Source organism: Juglans regia, chromosome 8 (genome assembly GCF_001411555.2).
Source record: "Juglans regia cultivar Chandler chromosome 8, Walnut 2.0, whole genome shotgun sequence".
Lineage (NCBI taxonomy): Eukaryota > Viridiplantae > Streptophyta > Magnoliopsida > Fagales > Juglandaceae > Juglans > Juglans regia.
Window position 1 is genome coordinate 24,317,381 of NC_049908.1, and position 23,696 is coordinate 24,341,076.

At 33.2% G+C, this 23,696-nt stretch overlaps 1 protein-coding gene across 1 annotated transcript; it reads right to left on the reverse strand.

Annotated features, from left to right (window-relative positions):
- Nucleotides 1–221: 221 nt before the first annotated feature.
- On the reverse strand, nt 222–4,069 carry LOC108999719 (NAC domain-containing protein 37-like). The gene is made up of 4 exons (XM_035693411.1): nt 4,007–4,069; nt 2,417–2,605; nt 1,662–1,933; nt 222–970 (listed from the first exon to the last, which is right to left on the reverse strand). The coding sequence occupies exons 2-4, from the start codon at nt 2,583–2,585 to the stop codon at nt 386–388; spliced, it is 1,026 nt and encodes a 341-aa protein (XP_035549304.1). The 5' UTR covers nt 2,586–2,605; nt 4,007–4,069; the 3' UTR covers nt 222–385.
- Between the last annotated feature and the right edge of the window lie 19,627 nt (nt 4,070–23,696).

A 23,696-nucleotide genomic window follows, 5' to 3' on the forward strand; every position in this document is an offset into this window, starting at 1 on the left:
GAATGATCGATGAATCTCTTTCATGCAAAGCATGTTTTTCTTTGTTTCTTTTTAATTTCTTGGTGGAGGAGGAAAATCGTTTTTATTAGATTAATTCATGCAACATGCTTGTCATGAGGAAGTCTACCTAATTTAAGTCTTTCTCTCGCTGCGTGTTCTCTTTTACTATCCACTATTTACTTTTGGCAGGTTCACTCATTATTTGTGTACCAATTTTGACGCATGATTAGAGAGAGAAAGAGAGAGACAGATGCATGCCTTGGTTCACAAACATATTTTACAAGAATCTCTCTCTCTCTCTCCACTCTCTCCAAGGTCCATCAACCTGACCTCATACACTTATAACACCAAAAATAGAAATATCTTCATCTCATGCACCCATTCTTCATTTTTCAAATATGCATATCCCAATGTCACAAACGTCTGAGCTTGAATCCAAGAACCCATTCAACTTCCCTTCTTCGTCCCTACTACTCTGCAACAACAGTAATGACATGTCAGAGTCATGATCTGCGCCAAAGCTCGATTCTGCATCACCCTCAAACCTTTCTTCTTGACTCAATTGAGAAGCAACAAACTTGTCAAGGGCCCTCCAGTCAGTCACTTTCTTGGTGTTGTTGCACCCTCTACTAACTTGCTGATCTTCTTCTTCATTGTTTTCTGACAAGAGAGATATTGAGCTTGGCCTCTTTATTAGTGGTAGAGATGGGCTCTGTAACTGAGGAAGTTGAACAAACTTATCATGAGACTGCATGAAACATAGGTTATCCGCCTCTATCTCTTGCTTACACAGGAAACTCTGAGCTAGAAAACTTTGGGGTGGCCTTGAGATAAAATCAGTTGAATCCACGACTGAGCTAATCCCACTCGGTTCGTCATAGAAATAGCTTGTGTCCCACCCTTCAATGGCGCCCTTAGTTTGGGTAATGGTTCGCTTCTTGAACGCTCTGCATACCACCCATCCTTCTTCCTGCAAAAACCACAGTATTTTGAAAGGAATTCGAATGCTGTTTGTCATGGTTTCTTTTCATTTTGTTGAGTTTCATTGTACGTGTTAATTTGGTAAGGAGAAGATCAGTAGTGGATGCAGTTAAAGGTGATGAAAGAAAAGGAGATTTTGGAATTTTCTTTTAACAAATTAAATGTATGAGGAGAAATCCCATACGCAGAGAAGGATCAGTTGAATAAAGCAATACATGCGTTTGGTAATATTAACTTTTGACTTTGAGTAATTGGTGGAAGTCATTTTCAGAGAATTAAACCTTATGCGGTAAAATGCACATATATAGTAGGGTTGATCTCTGCAATGAAAAGCAAAAGCGATGACTCAGGGACTTTGAATAATGAGGTCGTAGAAAATAAAAAAATAAAAAACACTACAAGCTAAACGAGGTCTTACGAAGATTTTAGGCATTTAGGAAGAAGCTGAGAAAGAACTATTATTACCAAAACCATAGAACTTCAAAGCATGAACTATAATTTGTAATGGAGCGGCGAGAAAACAAGGAAAATAAGGGAATAAATTAAACTGGTAGTAATAGATCATTCCAAATAATTGTGATCTATCCAATCAGAGAAAGAGAATATATATAGGTCAAGACTTGATCGAAGAGATAGAAAGAGAGGTCAATATATAACAGCATGGGATGATGCATGCTTACCTGTGGGGGTCCATTTTCGTCAGATTCAAGCCTATATTCATGCATGATCCAGTCAGATTTCTGGCCATTTGGTGCTCGCCCCTTGTAGAAGACGAGGGTTTTTCTCATTCCAATCAGTTTTGCCTTGTCATACACAGCTTTGTCTCTGCCTGTCGCTTTCCAAAACCCAGCCATGGTTGCTCTGTTAGTCCTCGTTCCCGTCGGATACTTCTTATCCTTGTGGCTGAAGAAGTACCACTCATTTTGCTCTTCATAACCGATCCGACATCTCTCTGCGATCCATTGTCATTCAGATGGATCGACTCAAACACACACACACACACACAAATATAAAAGCTAGCTAAAGCTTTCATACTATACTAATTTATATGATATGCATGCATAAACTTGAAAATGGGTGTTTGATGCAGTACGATCGGATGGAACTAAAAGCAGAAAACGGATCGTTATCCAAATGTTTAGGATTGGAAATTACAGTCAAGACGTATTATACTCATAAAAAAGATTTTATGTGCATGCAGAATATGTCCCTGATCTACTGGATCCACTTAGGATCAGAAACGTATATATACCATCTGCTTCATGATGAACCCTAATTATAATTAAGTTGGATCCAGACGCAATATTAATTACTGAGCTCAAACCACCATATACCAACTTGTAGATGCATCTAGAAGTTGGTATATACCTGAAACCCTAATACTTATAAATATTGAACAAAGGAAAAGAATAGAACATGCTACATATGTTCATACCTTGAAGATCCCAGGGTTCGATCCTGTACAGATCGATATCTCTGATAACGTCAAGATCGATCTTTTGCGATGCAATCTTCTTCCTCAGGTAATACCCAACAAGCTCTTCATCTGTTGGATGGAACCGGAAACCAGGTGGGACAGAAGACTCCATCGTCGTCTCCATCATATCCGTCAATGGAAGTAGTACTGCATCAAATTCACCACCACCACCCTTTAATTACTTCATCATAACGAATGTGAAGTTATAAAGAGAGAGGAAAGAAACAAAAGAAGCAGGCCAGCAAAAGAAAAGTTAATAAAAAAGGGGCAAAGGTCGACTAATTGTGAAAAGAAAGAGAAATATAAAAAGAAATAGTAATAATAATAATCATATTGAACCCTCGAAACAAAAAAGGTGACAGGTATTATCGGAGATAATCATCAACTCATTTGGTGGTGACTGGTGAGCAACACCCACCTTATAATTTCTGATAGGACATAAACGCGTGTTATAAACAAAACCCATGATTTCAGAAACAATGATTTAATTTCCTTGGGGTACCAAAAAGAAAGACGCAGAGGCAGGTGAAAAGGAAAGGAAAACCAAATCATGAGTTTGATAAGAATCGAGAGAATGAAGTTGGAGCTTAATTCTAAGCCTGCTCCTCTATGTGCAGCTAGGGTCTGTAATGAACGGGCAAGTAGAGGTTTGTGCTAATGATGTTGTCTTGTGTTGGTGAATGGTAGGAATGATGCATCAAGAACGGGGTACTTCCCATTAAAATATAAAAAATTCCTCTATTTATTATTATTCACCGCTCCACACCTCACATTCTATAAAATAATATCCGTATATTTTATAAAAAAATTATAATTATAAAATATAAAAATAAATAATAATTGATGCATAACATTCTTCTTAAAAATATATATTTATTAAAAATTATTTCATTAATTAATTAGTTAGATATAGTAACATACCAGACAAAACTTAAAAAATTGACAGTAGTAATGAATCAAAACATACAAATTAAAATATGATTTTAAGAAAATATACTACTAAAATTGAACGTCACGAAAATCAAGAAAAAACCAGGTACCACCATTTTCGAGTTCGGAATTTTGACGGCCTTTTGGGTTTAAAAAAGTTTGATTTCTGAACGGAAAGAGTGGATGACGTTATCACAAGTTAGCACGCGTTTCTCGAAAGAGAAAAGGTTGGGATTGGGAATTGAGCAAAAAGAGAGGCCGCTCCCTTCCATTGGATCAAGCCTGTTTCCAAGTGCCATAGATGATAAAAAAGAAGAAAAGGTAGCAGCACTCTTTTAGGCCATTAATTCAGTCTCTGTCTCAATGCTGAAACGGGGTTCTGACCCCTTTGTCTGGCTGTCGAGAATTTTCATGGCACTTTCTGATCTCTTTCTTCGATACACTGCGAGAAAATGCTGACACAAAAGAAGAAGCTGTACATATGGGTGTGCCCTCTTTTTGAACTGATGATCACTTTTGAATCAGTGTTCTTCTCTGAACTTCTAGAGGCTTAGCTTAACTTCATTTGTAATGCGCTCACACGAGAGAGAGAGAGAGAGAGAGAGAGAGAGCTCAAACCTGGATCTAAACTGAACTCCAAGGGTTCTCAAGCTACCTGCATATGCAGCACAAAGGCCATTCCAAGTTTCCAACCATCAAAGCATGCAAAGCAAAATCTAAAAAATAGGTTTAGGAGAATGGAGATGAGTTAATGGGTGAACCTTTATCAATTAATTACAAATGACAAGTACATTCCAACCATTTTCCTCAAACCTTAAGCTTCTTCAGGTGTCTTCACTTATAACTACTTTTTTCCTACGCATAGAACCAAACTTAATATATATATTGTAATATAAAAGGAGATCTAGGTCTGTGGCACTAACCCTAGAGTACTCTTCTTGAAACTAAAAGATGTAAGAAGCAAGAAAACATTTATCGAAAACTAATATCTAGCTAGACGACTAGACCTAGCTAGACATTTTCTTCCTGAATAAAAAGTTTGAAGCCATGAGAGACTGTTTAATTTTCATATAAAACTTTCCTTAAATTGGGAAAACACTTGGGAATGAATTTGCTTCTAGAAATATTTATGGGGAAAAAAATATAGAACGATGTATAAGTAGTAGTTTCCATGCAAACCACAATATAGCTTGATTGACCTAAATGGTGTCGGTGTATTTTTTACTCGTTTAAGACAGAATCAATGGAATTAATTAAGAAAGGGACGAATTAATTAGGAGATTGATGATGAAATTAGTAGATATTGGAAAGAAGCTTGATTTATCTTCTGGTCTCGTTTGGTTATATAGATTATATGAGATGATAAATCAGTGAATAAAAATACGATAATTTATGAATGGCAGTGAAATAGTTTGAGTTAAGATACTTTATAAGATTTTAGAAAATAAGAGAAAAAATTGAATAAAAAAATTATAAAGTTAAAAGAGGGTTAGAATATATTATTTTAATATTATTTTTATTTTTGGTTTTGAAAGAATTAAATTGTATTTTATATTTTGTTTAGAAATTTGGAAAAATTGTGATAATTAATTAATAATAGATAAAAAAGTTGAAAATTTAAAATTTAAAAATATTTTGGTTTAAATATTGAGATGTAATAAGATAGAATAAGATGGTTTGAAAGGTTTGTGAAACCAAACCAGGCCTAACCCTGCCTTAAGATCAAGCAAAATATCTTTAAACCTCAAAATAATTTTCTATTTTCAACTTTTCATCTAATTATTACTAAATAATTACCCAAACATATATGAATAAATAAAATTTTTACAAACTCCAAAACAAAATTATTCTTAAGATCTATAACATTATTCAAACAACTTTTAAATGCTACCATATATTCACTTTTACGTACAAAACCTCGACACAAAACTTATCTTAGAAAAATATTTATGCAAGTTTTTCTCTCATTTTCCAAAATCTCATTTTTAAGAAAATCCTCAAATATTTTCAAAACTTTTCATAAACGAACGTACCCTTAAAATCTCTCATTCCCGTTATTCTCCTTCTCTTGTTATGTTTAGTAAGTATATATTCGATTAACAAGGCAACTCATGAGATTCTCTATGGTTGCTTTTAATTAAAGTAAGTAAATGATGTTAGAGCTAGCTAGTTAGGGTAAACGTAAGTACGCATTTTGAAAGTGAATTATCTTTCATTGTTTTTTTTTTAAATCAATTATCTTTCATTTGATTAATGTATATATTACCCAAATGTTACATATCCATTAAGATAAAATATATAACAAAAAAATTGGTATAATAATTTTAACGGTAAAATCTCGAACTATATATATAAAAATTAAAGGTAATTTCAGATCTATATATATCATATATAGATGATATGAGATGAGATGATTTGAGATTAAAATTAAAAAAATGAATAAAATATTGTTAGAATATATTTTTAATGTTACTTTTGTTTTGGGATTTGAAAAAATTGAATTGTTTATTTTATTTTATGTGGGGATTTGAAAAAATTGTAATAATGAGATATGAGATTTTCAAAATTTTAGATTTTAGTCTTGAAATCAAACCAACCAGTGTCCAAAATGCAATTTTTCCCAATATTAATTATATATGATTTTATGCCCCCAACAAAACAAAAAAGGTTGTATATTAAATTTGTGACGATTCATGATTAAACGCAACTGTTCATGTATTTTTTTTCAAATCAATCTAAATATCATTGAAGTTAAAGCCTAAAGACATAGGCCCTATTTGATTTCAAAGATGGTTTCAACTCATCTTATCTCATCTCAACATTCAAATATCATTCAAATATAAATACTTTTCAATTTTAAATTTTTAAATATTCAGATTTTTAATCTAATCATTACTTAATCATTACAATTTTTCTAAATTTTCAAACAAAAAACAAAAAATAATTCAAATTTTTCAATAACTAAAACAAAAATAATATTAAAAAAATAATATTCTAATAATACTTTTAACTTTATAATACTTTTATTCAGTTTTTTCTGTCATTCCTAAAACTTCTTTGAACATCTTAACTCAAACCATTTCAGTACTATTCATAAACTATCTTACTACTATTAATAGATTTATTATCTCATCTTATTTAATCTGTATTACCAAATAAGGACTTAAACTTCCCTATCGTTCACTAATTTTTTGCTTCCAAAACTAGCTACTATCTGACACACCTGCAACACTGGCAAAAATGTTAAAACTCAACGCCACGTGTTGCCGCCAAATGACAGCTAGGCTAGGCCAAGCTCTTTCATGTTCTATTAGGGGTGTATAGGATCCGAAGGGACAGGCCGTCGCCGATGGGATTTGACTGCCAGAGTCATGAATTGCCTGGAACTTCTAGAGAATCGGTCAGCCAACGGTAGGAAAAATACAAGAAACCGACGTCGGCCGGTTCGGTCTCGACCTAAACTAGGTTCAAACTGTTGAACCAGCCGATATAATATATATTTTTTATATACATTTTAGGTAAAATGACGTTGTTTCACTTAAGTGATTTAAACATAATCGTTTTACACATAACGTATAGAAAAAAAATAAAAGTGAAACGTCGCCGTTTAATTTAATACACCAAACAATGTCATTTAGATCTAGGATTTAATAACCCCTCCCTCCCCCCCATCTTATTCATCCCAATCCTCTTTCTTTCTTCTCTCTTATCTCTCACTCCACAGCGCAACCCTCCCCTCTCCTCCTCCTACACACTGCTCGGTACTCGGCTTGTCCCTCATCTCTCCAAGATCTCTCATCTTCGACCTGTCCCTCACCTCTCCAAGCTCTCTTATCTCTCATCTATAAAACGCTTTTCCGATTTCTCTGTCATTCACGATGGATGGTTCACCTCTCTCGTTCTCCTCTTATCTCTCCCGTTCACCTCTCCTCTAGCTTGAGGTTTTGTTATAAATTTGTGATTTTGTTTTGAATTTTGAGTTGATTTGTTGTGAATTTTTGAATTTATTGTGAACTTTGATTGATTTGTTTTGAATTTATGAATTTGTGATGTGAATTTGAGGATGAGTTAGCAATCGACAAACCAACCATTGAACCGATTGATACCGACTGTAAACCATCGAACCTGCCCTATGTTCTACTTAGCCAAACGTCGTCGCTCTTCGTTGTTACATCATATGTGGGCATGCACTTGCACTGATTTCAATTACATGATTTGTTGTAGAGAACAGGGAGCTAGGATGATCTAGAAAGACACGTGTAGGTCTAGGGCTGGTGGATAGGCGTCCTTCTTTCCGTAGAAGATAAACAAAGCAAAGACAAAAAAATATCCTATATAGGACCCTCACCCCCCAGCCTTTAATTATGAAGACCCCACTAGCTCCCAAGTCCCACCTTTCAAAATCAGACTGAACTTACTTGTTCTCACAAAAGATACAAAATTAAAAATTAAAAATAAAATTAAAATTAAAAATAATTTTCCTCATTAATTAACCTTTATTAATATATTATACATGCATGATCGATGCGTGTAAAATGTAACATGCTAATTATACATGCATGATCGCTGTAACTCTGTGTATTTATAATGTTGTGAATTTTTTACCTATCAATTGAATTCTTATAATTAATTATCCCCCCAAAAATTAGAAGCAAAGCTCGAAAAATCAAAATCAAACTTAGAACTGGGTAGGGACCGATTTAATGAATCAGGCGATTCAAGAAATTAACTGAATCAGGCAACTCATAACAAGTTTGAATCGATTATTTCAATGTTGATAAGTATTAAAAAACATATATAATGCAATTCAAATATTTAATATCATATATAAAACAGTATAAAATATAAATTCATTGACTAATTTTAATAAATTAAAAATACGATTGATATGAATCTGAATATTTTCAATAAACATGTAATTTATGCGTTTAACCTTAATTAATGTTGACATTTTTTTGCCTCAAATATGAAGAAGATAAAAAGACCATTAAGTTATAAGCACGTGGAAAATATAGTATTTTATGCACACCCACAAATTTAATACAAAACACTGATCATTATCTCTTAATCTTTTTGTTCAACTAAAGAAAATAAAGAACAACATGTTTTATCTTATATTCTGCGATTCTTATTGAATACAATGATGAAAAACTTAATATATGTTTAGTTCTATCATATTTTTGTCCAAGAAATTAAAATAAAAACTCAATTATTAGACAACTTAAAAATAAATTAATACAGCTTTGAATAAGTACTTCAAATTGGTCTAAAATTGGTTTGAATTAGCCTAATTAAATTGGTAGATTAAAGTGGTTCAATGAATGATTGATCATAAAATTCACTAAAATCTGTTCAATTTCTGATTCATTCAATTTGAATTGACCTGAATCAAATTGTTTTTTCGAGTTTTGATTTGAAGAGTGGCAAATGAAATTAATGGCTAAATTTCAAAATATATTCCGTTCAATTAATTATTGATATATAACTATTCATGGCTCACAGTGGTGCTTGGTTGAATATTATATTATATATATATATATATATATATATATATATAATAAACTCTACAGCACTTTGGCTAGCTTAAGTCCCAAGCTGTTTACTTAATGATTGGATAAATATCTGGGGATTAATTAAGTAAAACATTTTATGTATTAAACTATGCATTAGTTTAATTAAATTACATGTTTTGAATCCAAGATCACTTCTCCTTTCCCTGACAATGTACAATATCCTCCCTTAAATCATTGACGTCCCAGTTAGGCTACTCCAATATCATATATATATTGGTGGTATAATTCACGTTCTACTATATACTTCAAGCATGTCTATATATATATATATATATATAGTAAAGGTAACATCTTCATGGCTCAGAGAACTTAGTTCTCTTCTCAAGCTTAAAGCTTTAATCCTGATCTTCTCAAGCTTAAAGATTTAGGTTTCGTTTGGCAACACTACTATTCTCAAATATTTTTAGATATTTTCTTTCCAAACATCATTCAAATACAAAATATTTTTTAATTTCAAATTTTCAATTTTTTATCTAATCACAACCTAATCATTATTACAATTTTTCCAAATTCTCAAACAAAACACAAAAAATAATAATATTTTTCAAATTTCAAAATAAAAAAAAAAATTAAAAACTTATATTTAAACAATCTTTTAATTTTATAATATTTTTATTTAACTTTTTATTTTTCATTTCTCAAAACTCATTAAAACATTATAACTCAAGTCATTTCACTAATATTTACAAATATACTGATATATTTTAAGTATCCAAACGGACTCCTAATCTCTGAGTCTAACATTTTCATGCTTGAGGATATGAGTTTTTCCTCGGATCACCCTTCAATCTAGAAGACCCTTTCTGGTAAAGTGTAGAAGTATTTTACGCTTTTCTACTTTTCTATTATTGTTGAGTTTTTTTTTTCTTTTCTAGGTTTGATATTAATACCTTTGTAGAATTATCTGATCTGAAGATTGGTTTAACTTGTTGTTATTAACTAAGAGTTTGGTTGAATCTGATCCCCTTTTTGTGGTTAATTGGCTTAATAACAAATCTGATGATCCCCCTTTTCACTATTATTTTATTACTATTCACAAATTATTTCACTACTATTTACAGATCATCTGAGATACTCTTAGTATCCAAACAGAGGAACAGAGACCTCTGTTTGGGAACACAACTATTCTGAGTGTTTTCAAATATTCTCAGAGTACTTCACTACTATTCACAAATAGTTCACTACTATTTACAAACTATTTTATTATTATTCACAAATGATCTGAGATACTCTTAACATCCAAACGAAGTAGTTTCTCGTCTCTTTTATAACTTTCTAACCATATGATTGGTCTTTTTGTTTTAGATCATGTAAATATTCCTTCTATTTGACATTAGGGCTTGTTTCGCTTCCTTCTTGTTATTTTTCTTAGGACTTATTCTGTATTGTATTTTATTATTATTATTATTGGACCTTATTATTTTTCTTAGGAACTTGATTTTGGCATTTTGGATGTAACTCTCGATCTCCTCTTTGTATAAGGTATTTATCTGTCATAAGTGAAGGTTAATAATAAAATAGAGATACTATCCTCTTCCTAAAAAAAGCAAAGTTAATTTACCACTTTTGGTTGGTACCATATATAACAATCAAAGAAAAGCTGATCATCCAATGTTTAGACCTAAACTCCAAAAGAGCTAATCAATATCATAAATGAAATTTTATGAAATCATATAATTAAAGAATGTGTGTGTGTGTGTGTGTGTGTATAATGACTAATCTAAATCCACTTAGAGAGCACGCGCAAGTATATATATGGGGGGATTAATGGGGTTGCGCTCAACTTAGGAATTGATATATACTAGTAATGCAAATAATTCAAACTTAATTGGGATCACTAGTTCAATAATAATTTGGTCAAGAGTTCATAAAATTGCTAAAAAAAACCCTTTGCAACACATTAATGGGATGCAATGGAGGTTGGATTTTGAAATTTTGTTGAAATAAATGAGAGAGAGAGAGAGAGAGAGAGAGAGAGAGAGAGAGAGAGAGAGAGAGAGAGAGAAAAGGGTATGAGTACCCAATATTCCAATTATTATATGCACTATTCGATACCATGTGGCTAGAAAAGGTGATATTCTTACGAATCTTATCGATCTGAAGGCTCCATCACATCATAAACTTGAGAACTGCTGTGCCACGGACACTCACAACTACAGTAAATATGTGAAACCCCATGTTGAGTATTGATATAATAACCAAGTGTATGAGTTTTCACACAATTTGAAAATAGTAGTTCTTATTTTTTATAATAGTTTCAATTGAGCTGCAATTAATGTATTATTAATTAATCTTTTTGGAGTATAGGTCTAGACGTGGCTTGTCCCTTTTTTAGGACGTTACAATAGTATTAGAGTCTATCACAACTAAAAGTATGTTACTTATAATAAGGGTAGGTGGTGTATGAGATCGCACATTATTTAAGAATGACATATTCTCTTGCTCTTTATAATGGTATGTACGCTCAAAAATTTTCTATATATTTTGATAACATTAATTCTATTTGAAAGCTTTCAAACAACACTACTTTTAGGATAATTAAGTACTAGTGTTGTGAAATGTCACATGAGGTCATGGCTTGAGAATTTGTTAGCTTTTATTTATTTATTTATTGAGTATCCCAAATTATTCAGAATGGAGTATCCCAAATTACTTGTGAAAGTGAAAACAAATATGATAACAACTTAAAATTATTGATAGAAACCATACAAGTAAAGTACTCTTCAGTTGTCCCTTCACTACAACAAAAAGGGTCTTTTAGGATGAAAGTTTTTCGTCCCAAAATCATCCCAAGCTTTTGCCAACAACACTGTGCCAAAAGGTATATTGAGACGAAAATCACCATTTCGTCTCAAAAATTATCTTTTGGGACAAAATTGAAGGAAACCATTCGAACGAGAATTTCTTTTGTCATGTTGAAATTCGTCCCAGAATATCGTTCGAACAAAAACAATTATAAGTTCAAACAGTATTAACGTGTTTGAACGATTACAAAATATGTTCAGACAAACATGAATTCGTTCGAACGGCATGAACGTAGTTTTATGTTCAAACGGTAAAGGGTCAGATTGAACGGTATATTGGTTCAAACGGTATAAGTTATGTTTGAACACTTCAGAGATAAATGGCGTTCGAAAGTTATGTGATCGTTCGAACTCGACGAAAATAAATTGCGTTCGAACATTATGTTACCTTTCGAACGCTAAGCGTTTGAACGATAACTATTTTATTTAAAGTCAATAATAGAAAATCAAATAGACATTCATAATATTTGAAAAAATACATTAGAAACTTTTTAACACTCACAAAAGTTTTACAATAAGTGCGAACTAAATAAATAACCGTGAGACAGACATTGTTCGGACATAAATAGATAATCCCAAAATCTGTACGCAAAAAACCATCAGTTGCTTGGAAACCTGTATTGTTGCATATGCTGCTGCATTTGGAGTTGCATCTATCTTCTGAACTCTTCTTGTTGTTCTTCATGTTGTTTGAGGCGCATCTCCGTATCTGCTTGTTTTGCCAGTTGGGCCTCTAACTCATGCTGCCTTGCAGTCAATTCTTCGATTATGGAATTCGCATTCTCTAGAACTATATAAGTCATAAAAGCATTCTCAGAAGAAGAGAAAGAGGGAGAAGGCTTTACACAGCGACCCAAACCTCTCAAATTTCCTGAACGTTGACTCAGGACTTATGTAAAAATATCAATATCACTTGTCGATGAATTTTGATCTGACGCAGATTCAGTACGTAGGGCAACCATTTTATCCTAAACATATATAAGATAAAGAATTAATATCTTCATAAATACTCTAATATATTTAATAGTATATTCATTACAAATAATCATGCGTGCATCGGCAAACAAACATGTATCATGTATTAATCAAGGAGTATGCCACCTTTTACCGGGTAGTTGGTCCTATCCTGTTCGGGATTGTAAGATCATAGTCGCCAACCTATGATCTATTATATGTCACGTCTAACAAAATTTCAGCAGCATCTCCCCATAGTTCTCCAAATATGCTCGTTTGGTTGTGTGCATTGACGATTAACACGTCGTTGCACCTTCACCGAAACTGCATATCCGGAGAACAAATGATGAATCTACCAAAATCATAATGTTGGACGACAACAGATATAGTTCGATAGTTTGCGAGAATGATCTTACAATCCCAAACTATCCACTCTGGACAATTCAAGAGTTATCAATCGAGCATTCATCCAGATTGATAACTCTCGAACGGGTCTAAGGTTTATTTTGATGAACAAACAATGCAAATGAGGTGGAGACAACTGAGGATGAGGCACCAGTTTATATAGATGAGGTCGATACCCTTGTTGATCATGAGGTGAGGGATTTGGTTGTTGGTCCAGATGCTCCCCCGTATGACGGGACGAAGAGTATCAAGCAGGCAGATTTATTTTCTTTCTTCAAGATCCTGAATTTGATAATCGCCAGTAATATTGACCCTCTGCAGCACAAGACAGAGGTTGGCATTGACCGGACAAAATTTATGATACGGGTCACTTGTGGTATTCCTATCGACCTGGTGGGGTATATATTCGATAGGATTCGATCAGAGTCTCGGTACATTTCGACGGATATACTGCCATTCGGGATCTTGATCACCCAATTTTTGCTATTTGACGGTGTCATGCCTAATGTTGCCGAGTGTATATTGGAGCCGATGGGACCGATCAACAGCACCACCCTCTCACGCAGCACAGGACACTCAAGACTGCGTTTTCGTGGACATGTTCCAGACCCGGTTGATCCTCAAAGAGATGCACAGCCAGGAGATCATGGAGTATCGGCCGCTGGGACATCCAGACAAACCGAGGCATCAGTACACAGCACTACTCGTGAGGACATGGCCGAGGTCGTGCGTGCAGCGATCAGCGGACATACATCAGCGTTGATTGATACAGTGCGTATGGAGGTCCGTTCTGCTGTGTCTAAGTTTCGTATAGAGATTACTGGTACCATCTCTGAGTTACGTACGAAGCTTGATGCCATGTCTGCGACTCAGGTCACCATCAGTACTCGACTGACATAGATAGAGGAATGCTTAGTTGCAGTCGAGGAAGTGTGCAAAGATTTGGTGTCTTAGTACTTTCTATATTTTATTTATTTATTTATTTTGTTTTTAGAATGGACAATATTTAGTATTTTGTAAATTTAGTATTTAATTATGAATTAGTATTAGTTTATATTTTCTAAACTAATTATTGATTGATATTATTCCTATAATTAAATTGATAAATTTTTTATAATTACTAGTTAATATAAATATAATTTTGAAAAAAAAACATATGATCAATGTTTGAACCATGAAAATAACGTTCGAACAATATTGATTCATCATTCGAACGGTGAATATTGTAAGTTCGAACAATATATCAATTTTCCGCTATATTAATATTACTTAACGCACCAAATTGCACATTCGAACAATGCTGATTAATCATTCGAACGATAAAATTGTACGTTCGAACGTAATTATAACACCCCCTTCCCGTAGGCTAGGAGTGTCACGTATTTTTTATAAAAATAAATTCGGCAAGAGATCCCAAATTTCATAAATGAAATTAGAAATTTATTTTGTAGAAAATGTCTAATAAAATGTCTCCCAAAAATATTAAATAAATAAACTGAATAAATTCATGTCACAAAACATATTTTATTTTAGAAAGTCTGAACTAAAAATAACTGCTCCTTCTACTCCTGGCCTGCCTGCTCGTATTCATCATCCTCACCTGGGTGGTTAAAAACATGAAAATAAACTAAAATGAGTCAAAGACTCAGTAAGAAATCCATCACAATGTGAACATAGTAAACGTAAGGTTTTCATAAAATTTTTCATGTTGAGAGTTTAAAATTCATGATTGTTCATACTAATGTTTATGCTATGTATGATTGGTTTAACTGAATTAACTGACTGATTTAATTAATTTTACTGATATATCTGACTGGCTAACACATTTAACCTTATGTGCGAGGTTGTGCATCCACCCCACGTCCCACTGTAGCAAGGGGAGCCGCTGATAGTATTCTGACAAACTATGGTAGACCACGACTGAGTTTGTGGCTTGCACACCACCCTGAAACTGAACTGCAATAAATATAAAATAATAACTATCACTAAATTTGTTCCGAAACAAATAAGTACTAATATCTTAATTAAATTCACAATCTAAAAGATAGTCAAACAAATCTCTTGTTTAACACTATAATCAAAAAATCATAGTATTAAATTACTTAAAATACTAATTTATAAATTAGAAGAAATACTCGAGTTATTTTAAAATAATTTATAAACTTAAATTCTTAACTAAGTTTTCATTTCTTAACATAATTATTAAATCTTATAGGAAATCTAATAAATTCTATTAAATATTCTTAACATCATAATTTTATTACATTCTACTAAATAGACAAAAGAACATTAACAAAATATTAGTCTCAATAATATACTTTGAAATATAATTCAGTTCTTTAACACTTCATTAAAATGGTCTTTGACTAATATATATATTTAATTAAAAACTGACCTTTAAAATATTAAGCCCAATAAAATCACTAAAACAATTATTGAAATAAAATAAGATCAAGCCCAATTTAAAATACAAGTCCATTTAAACATCATTATAATTTTGTAAGAGTCAAATTCTGGCCCATAATAATAATATTACTACATGAGCCCAATAAAAAAGAATAAGCCCATCCCACGCACATAGGCCTAGGGCCCAAGGCCTATCAAGAAACTTAAGATTTCTTTTCTGGAAGACAAGGCACAGGCCAACAAAACAGAGAGTTTGAGAGAGAGAGAGAGAGATGTTCTGTGATAAGGCCCAAACTCACCGAGGGAGAGAGGCTGACTCGGTGACTTTGGGCGACCGGAAATGGTTGACAGCGTGACTGAAAGTGGACGGCAACGCGGCTGGGTTTCTTAGCAGAGAGGTGCGACGCCGTGAGAAAAGATAGAGAGAGAGACTTTAGATCAGAAACTACCGAAACAAGATGAGGCTGGCGGCGGTCGAGGTCTTACCGAAAGGGAGTGGGTGCGTTGGGGCTGAGCTGGTCAGCAGTTTCTGGATCCACGGGTGGTGCTCCGACATCCTATGACATCCTATGGTGGTCGGCGGCGGTTGGGCAGAACCGAAGGCTTAAGCGAAATGTTGATCCTCTGGGTATTTCATAAACAAAGGATTATCGTGGGGTGGCTCACGAGTTTCTCCACTCGTATACGGGTAAGCACAAATTTATAATTGTAGACGATAGAGAAAAATAAATGGAAATTGAGAGGAGTAGAGACCTGCATGAGTATTAGAGTAGAGACGTGTGGAGTAGAGAACATTACATATCAACAGAGTCGGTTTTCCACTAGAACGTTAGCAACAAACACTGAGAAACGTACAGATTTGAGGTTTAAATTGTTTAACTTAGAGGCAAAAGACAAGAGATGAGATTCGGTGGAGATAGAGAAAAAATAAATTTTAAATTTCAAACCAAACTGTAGTGAACGTAAATCTGCTACAATTTAGTAATCGCTATTAAAACAAAACTCTAGCAAATTTTAAATAAAATTATAATAGCAATTATAAAAATAAAGTAAATATAAATTCTGATAAAACTATAATCATAATAATGATAGAAAAATAAAAATTTACTAGGAAATTTACTTATATACCCTAAATCCAAGACTGTTATGTTATAGTAATGCAGTTTTCTACTATAATAATTATACTTAACGCGCCAAAATATACGTTCAAACAGTGCTGATTAATCATTCAAACGGTTAAAATTGCACGTTCGAATGGTGGAATAATTTCCAGCTATCATAATATTACTTAACGCGCCAAAATGTACGTTTGAACGGTTAAATTTAACCGTCCGAACGTTAAAACATTACATTCGAACGGTTTCATTATTAGGGACAAAATATTTCGTCCCTAATTATACCGTTCGAAAGGTTTTGTTCTTCCGTCGTTTTTTTGGGATAAAATATGAAATTCGTCCCAAAATCTCACTTTTTGGGACGATTTTCATTTCGTTCCAACAGAAAATCGTCCCAAAAAGTCTTTTTTGTTGTAATGCTTATTCGAGAATATATTTGGTACTTGAAATGGATATTTTTATTTTATTTATATTTATAAAAGAATATAATCAATGCCCATTTTTAGTAATTCTTATGGCCATTCCTATATAGGAATGACAAGTATATAAATTATAATAACAAGGTAAGAACGTACAATGTATATAAAGGATAAGTAGAGTTAGAATTCCTAACTTACACCAGCCCGAAATTATAGTGGTCACCTATCACACTACGTACCACAAATGGAATCAACTTGGCAAGCAACCCTGCGATATTCGGCGGTGGCGTGGCCTAGGCTGCCTGCTGTTGCAACTGTGGGCCAACCAACCTCAACGGCCACCTCTTCAACTTCACTCCTAAATGTTGAAAAGGAGGCTTTGCCACTTTCATATATGGCCATGTAGATGGTCTGAGTGTTCTTTTAAAATATTATATTTATTATATATACAAAGAATAACTAACCTGTGGCTACAAGCGGAGTCCAAGTCCAAAAGACCGCGAACCCTAATACACAGGACATAATTGTGTGTACAAGACAAAGGAAAGTGATAAGAGTAATTGGATATAGGAAACACTTTAGTTTCTTTATGAATGAATGTATAAGGTATGAGAAATGTTTAATAAGGAAATGTAACTCTTTCTGTAGAAAAACCTCACATTATAATATTTTCGAAGAAAAAATATTTCATGTAAAGTATGAGAGGAAAGTTAATGCACAAATGAAAACCTCTGTTTGTATATTTTTACAATATAAAGTAATGCTTACTGAATATTCGACTCATTTTATTTTTATGTGTGCCCCACCCAGGAACTAAATAAGGATGAAGTATCAGGACGGACATGGCCTAAAGAGAATGTGACAAAAGCTTAGGTAGCTTTTAATAAATGTATGAAATCACATTTGTAAAAGGACTTTGTGTTTTAATTTAATGAATAACGTTTCAACTCTCTTTTAATTTACAAAGAAGGTTTTAATTTTAACCATAGAATCTTTTATTATATCTTTGGGAGGAAAGGACAAAAGTTTTAAAATGTTCAGTAATTTTTGTCTCGTTTTCTAAAAGTATTTCTTTAAATCTCACTACAAAGACGGGCGTTACAGGGTGGTATCAGTGCAAAACCCAGGCTATAAAAGATTCTGTAAATTTTTCAAAATAAATTAGAGAAACTTTTACAAAGAAATAAAACTTTTGAAAAGAAAACTGAAAGTGCAAGGAAAACCTACGCTAAAGTCTTCTAGTGACCTGTCCTATTCTACAGTAAGTATATGAAAATGTTATGATGTTCAAAAGTATGAAAGAGTCAATGCAAGCATATCAGAATGGCACCCACCATGAGAAGTGATGTTATGTGCATGAAGTGAAGGAAGTTAGAAAGGAAAGAATGAATTGTTGAATTCTAGGAATGTATAGAAGTAGTTACATGTTTATGCGATGAACGAATTAGAAACGATAATTAGATTTTGATAGTAGATAGACTGCGATAGTCACAAAGTGCATGGAATAGATTGATTCACCATCGAAACTAGTTTTTCTGGTTTCAGTCTAGGCCGGTCCAATTTTTCCGATTTTATGGATAAACAAAATCATACTCCAACAAAATCTTTACAACTGATTGACCCGTATCCCTCATTTTATGTTATATTAATGATATATTAATTTAAGTTATAAAATTAAAATTTATATGTTATATCAAAATTTAAATGTTATATTAAAATTATAAGATTAATTTATGTTATATCATAATCAAATGTTATATTAAGATCTATAAGATTAATTTTATGTTATAAAATTAATAGACAAGAATAATAAAATTTTAAAATTTCATCTTATATTAATTAGCAATTTAGCATTTAATATATATAATATAATATAAAAGCTCATATAAAAATTATTTTAATAATATATATTTGTATATATGCACTAGTCTGGTTCGGTTCGAACCGGTGTTCTAAATTCTAAAATCGGAACTATAACGATTTTCAACCGGTTTTGCTAAGTAGGAACCGCTACTGGACTGGACCGATTCACCGGTTTTTCATTTTGTCTATAGCCCTACTTAGAAATATTTATTAAAATTCATCATATCATTTTATGATGAAAAAATATTATTTTAGATCAAAAATTGATTTTGGACTTAGTCTATTTTCCTTTCCTTCCTATTTTCTCTATTAGTTCCTTTTTATTTATCTATGTTTTAAATATCAATCATTGGATTTAAATAAGCCACTTTCCCAAGTGTATGGTCTAGATTGCGTCTTATTTCTTCTCATCGATTTCCTTTAATCTCTCTCTCTCTCTCTCTCTCACACACACACACATACACACACACACACACACACACACTCAACCTAAAATATCTCAATTGCGTGAATCAGTCAACATACACACAACTCCACCACCGCCATTGATAGCACCACTCAACAGAAACCCTAGCCACCAGTGCCTTCTTACCCCTCCTCCCCACTTGCGTCGAACATCCATCACTAGATGTGCCGCCTCTCGTCGGTAAGCTTCTCCCTATCCATCTCTCTCTCGCCGACCGCATTTATCTCTTGTTCTCTCCGTTTTCCCCTCTCATGACTCTCGATTTTCATGAGTTTTACAAGTCAAGGTTAGCCCATAAGCACATAGGCCACCACCGGAGAACTCGAAACACCGCAAGAAATGCCACTAGAAGCCAAGAGCCATACACAACAACCCAAGTCTCACGGTTTTGTATTGCACAACACTCACATCAATCTAAGTGTGACCCATCACACGAAAACACCTTTCTCACCCCCAAATCACCACAAGTCATTGTAGGCTCCCCTTTGCCAAGAGTGCAGTCGTCTGTCAGCGTCTCTAGCCATGGTAAGCCGATGACCTCCACCCTATCACTTGTGTATTGAAGATCGGCCAAGCAACTCCCATTCACAGCACGCACGATGTCCTCTCCTCTATGCACCATTGCTTAGCCCTTCGATTTTGGTATAACCCAAAATTACTTATCTCTTAGATTAATATCCTTACTTGATTAAATGGAGTTGTGTCCAAATATATGGACATATTTTATGTATATATTGAATATGTTTATTGTGATAAGCTGAGAAGCGATGATATTAATGTGTAATGGTGATGTGGCCATGCGTTGTGTGAAGTGATAGGATGGTTGAGTAGTTTGTGAAGTGGTCAGATGCCACATGAAGTGTTGGCAGTGTGGAAGTTAGGAAATTGTGAAGTATGATGATTGCAATGGGTTGGGAAATTGTAAAACCATGTGGTTATGTTGGTTTGTTGTATATTGAATTTAAATGGATAATAGATTTAATTGATATGTGTATATTGATTTAGTTGAAGAGTTGGGTATATTTTTACTTAAATACAATGATTTATGGATTAGAATTTATATGATGACCATGATGTTCAAGAATGTTAACAGATTGTGTTTAAAGTGATGATCTTGCTTCTTCTTTGTTTTTATTTTTTTTATTTTGTAATGTTTGTGTGAGGTATGTATGATTATAGTTGTAAGATGGTAACATTTTGGAGATGTGCAAATGCTATTAAGTAACATAAAAATTGTATAAGAATCCTCTTGAAAGATTTGATAGATTTTGTATATTTAATATGTTAGTTATGATAAATTATAAGGAAGTGATGTATGGATGTTGAATTTGTTATAGAGTATGCGTGTGGTGAATAGACTTTTAAATATGATATGAAGTTTGTTTGGTTGTGTGATGGATTTATGTTGAGCACAATCGATTGATGGTTGTACTATGTATTTTGGTGTAGGTGGTATGCATTTGGACAAAATTCTATTGTGTACTGTCATGATGTATGGTCATGTTATTTTTTAAGCCAATGGGCTGTTTAGTGAGCTTAAATTGATTAGATTGGAGAGCTGGACATAGTTGTATGTACCATGTATGTTATGTATGGATGAACCTTGTAAAAATAAATGGATGTTTTGATAGATTGTATGTTGATCTTAGGTGATAAATAGGGTATAGTACATGTGTGCTTGTGGTTGGTTGTACATGTATACTAGTTTGGATTGTGTTATATGTTTGTATGTGAGGAAGTTGATAGGAATTTGAGTTGATGTTGGATTGGATTGTGTATGAATGAAGGGTTTTGTAATTATAGTTTGGATCTTATGGCGAAGTGGGATTAGGTTTTCAGCTTGTTTAGTGATGCTTTGGAGGTTAAAGTGAAGCATGTGAGTTCACTTTATGAGTTAGAAATGAAGTTGGGCTTTTAGGTTCATAGATAGGCTTAGGATTAAATGAAAATGACTATATTTCAAAGATTGAATAATGACTTGTACAAGTGAAATGAAAGTAATGTATGGAGGATGAATTTGCTCAATGTAAGGAAATGAAACCCTTTTTACAGAAAAACTCTACTTTATAATGTTTTCAAATTTTCAAAGAAAAAAACTTTTATGTAAAGTATGCAGAGGAATGATAAATGCATAAATGAAAACCTATGTTTGTATATTTTTACAATATGAAGTAATGGCTTATTGAGTATTTGACTTAGCTTGTTTTCATGTGTGCTTCACCCAGGAACAAAAGGAGGACGAAGCCTCAGGATGAACATGGCACAAAGAGAAAATGATAGAAGCCTAGTAGCGTTTAATAAATGTATGAAATCATATTTTGTAAAAGGACTTTGTATTTTAATTTAATGAATATAGTTGCAAACTCTCTTTTAATTTACAAACCAGATTTTGATTTTACCTATAAAATCTTTTATATCCAGGGGAGGAAATGAAAAAAGTTTTAAAAAGCTCAATAATTCCAATCTCATTTTCTAAATCTATTTCTTAAAGTCCCACGACAAGGAGGGGTGTTACAAATTCCGACTCCTACTCCGACTCCAACTTGGATGGATCTGTTATAGTTTTTTTTTTGTATACAACTACAAGATTGTTTTTAACTATAAGGCTATTTATGTTAGTTTGGGGATGTTTTAGCATGTTATTCATGATGACGATGATTAACGAATGCTCTGTATTATTAGTTTGGGGTTGTATATGTATGATTAACCATGTTATTTTTTTTATATATTGTGTTTTAGTTTTTAAATCATGAATGTTCAAGACACAAATACTCATATATCCACCTCTGCATTTTGTCCAGAAGGACCACAACTACAACAGCCTATCAAGGATCCTGTAATCGAAAAGTCTAGCGAACCATTAGACTATTCGGTTGGCATTCTTTCTACCTTCCGTTCTATCATCACCCTCAACCAGGTAGTAGAAACCCTAATAATAGGTCTTGGGTATGGGATCACTTCACAAGAGTGCCTGATTGTGATCCTGATGAAACTACAATAACTTGTAACCAGTGTGGGAGGCTGTCGAAATGCTATCTGAGAAAGTAGGGCACTTCAATCCAATTCTTGGTTCCGAAGGTAAGAGTTGAAGGAGGGGAAGGGGATAAGAATCGAGGGATGATTAAATATAATGTGAAAAAATAAGAGCTGTTTTTACTAGGATGGTGGTAGTGGATGAGTTAGCGTTTATGATTGTTGAGGGCCAATGGTTTCGAGACCACACTAGTTCCCTTGATCCAAAATTTCCTCCTCATTCTCTTTTTATGGTAACGAAGCATTGCATGAAGTTATTCTTGAGAGAGAATGATAGCTTGAAAAAGTGTTATTTTACTACCAAATAAAGAGTGTGTTTGATCATCGACGCTTAGACTTCTATCTAAAACATTAATTACACGTGTGTCTCCGCTCACTTTATTGATAGTAGTTGGAAGTTGCATATACAAATCGTTTCATTTACTCAGGTTATCGATCATAAAGAGGCAACGATTGTGAAGAAGTTGGAGGAGTGTATGCTTGACCAGGGAATTGATAAAAGTTTTACCGTTACGGTGGATAATACTACATCTAATGACTCCGCTATTGATTGGTTGAGAAAAAAAAAAAATTGGAAGTAACGAGTGTACTGAGGATTACGAGTTTATTCACATGAGGTGTAATACACACATTTTAAAACTTATTGTAAATGAAGGTTTAAAAGATGTTGATGACTCAATCTTGTGTTGATTAAGTAGATGACGTATTCTCCCTAAAGATTTGCCACTTTCAAGTCTTGTGTTGATAGGTCAAAAGTTTAATGTTTTAGTTTCTTGTGTCTTGAAGTGTCTCGGCTCACTTTCTTGTGTCTTGACGTGCATACTACATATAGTGTACCAGAAATGCTTGATGAGGATCCGTACACACGAGTTTATTTGTCTAAGGATGGACCTGGGAAAAAAGGATTAGGAGCTCTTGAGCTTGATAATTAGGATACTATCATAAAGTTTACGAAGTTTCTTAATGTATTTTGCAATGTCACATTGCGTATTTCTGATACACTATATGTAACCTTGAATCTATATTTTGAAGAGTTTATTAATATTAATGCAAACTTGAACAATTTTTGTGAAACTAGTAATCAACCCTTGAGTACAATGGCTTATAGAATGAAAACAAAGTGTGATAAATATTAGGAAGATCTTTAAAAGATAAGCAAGTTGTTGTTTATTGCTGTCATTCTTGATCAACGGTATAAGTTGGTTACTAAAGCATATTGCTTCAATCGAACATTTGGCAATGAGAAGGGTGAGGAATTTGTTGAAATCAG

Bases quoted from the DNA above. Each gene is read 5' to 3' on its own strand.
- LOC108999719 (XM_035693411.1), bottom strand. From the start codon at position 2,585: ATGATGGAGACGACGATGGAGTCTTCTGTCCCACCTGGTTTCCGGTTC. The intron at 1,934-2,416 runs GTATGAACATAT...AATGGATCGCAG, and splicing joins CGAACCCTGGGATCTTCAAG to AGAGATGTCGGATCGGTTAT. The intron at 971-1,661 runs GTAAGCATGCAT...TGGTTTTTGCAG, and splicing joins ACGAAAATGGACCCCCACAG to GAAGAAGGATGGGTGGTATG.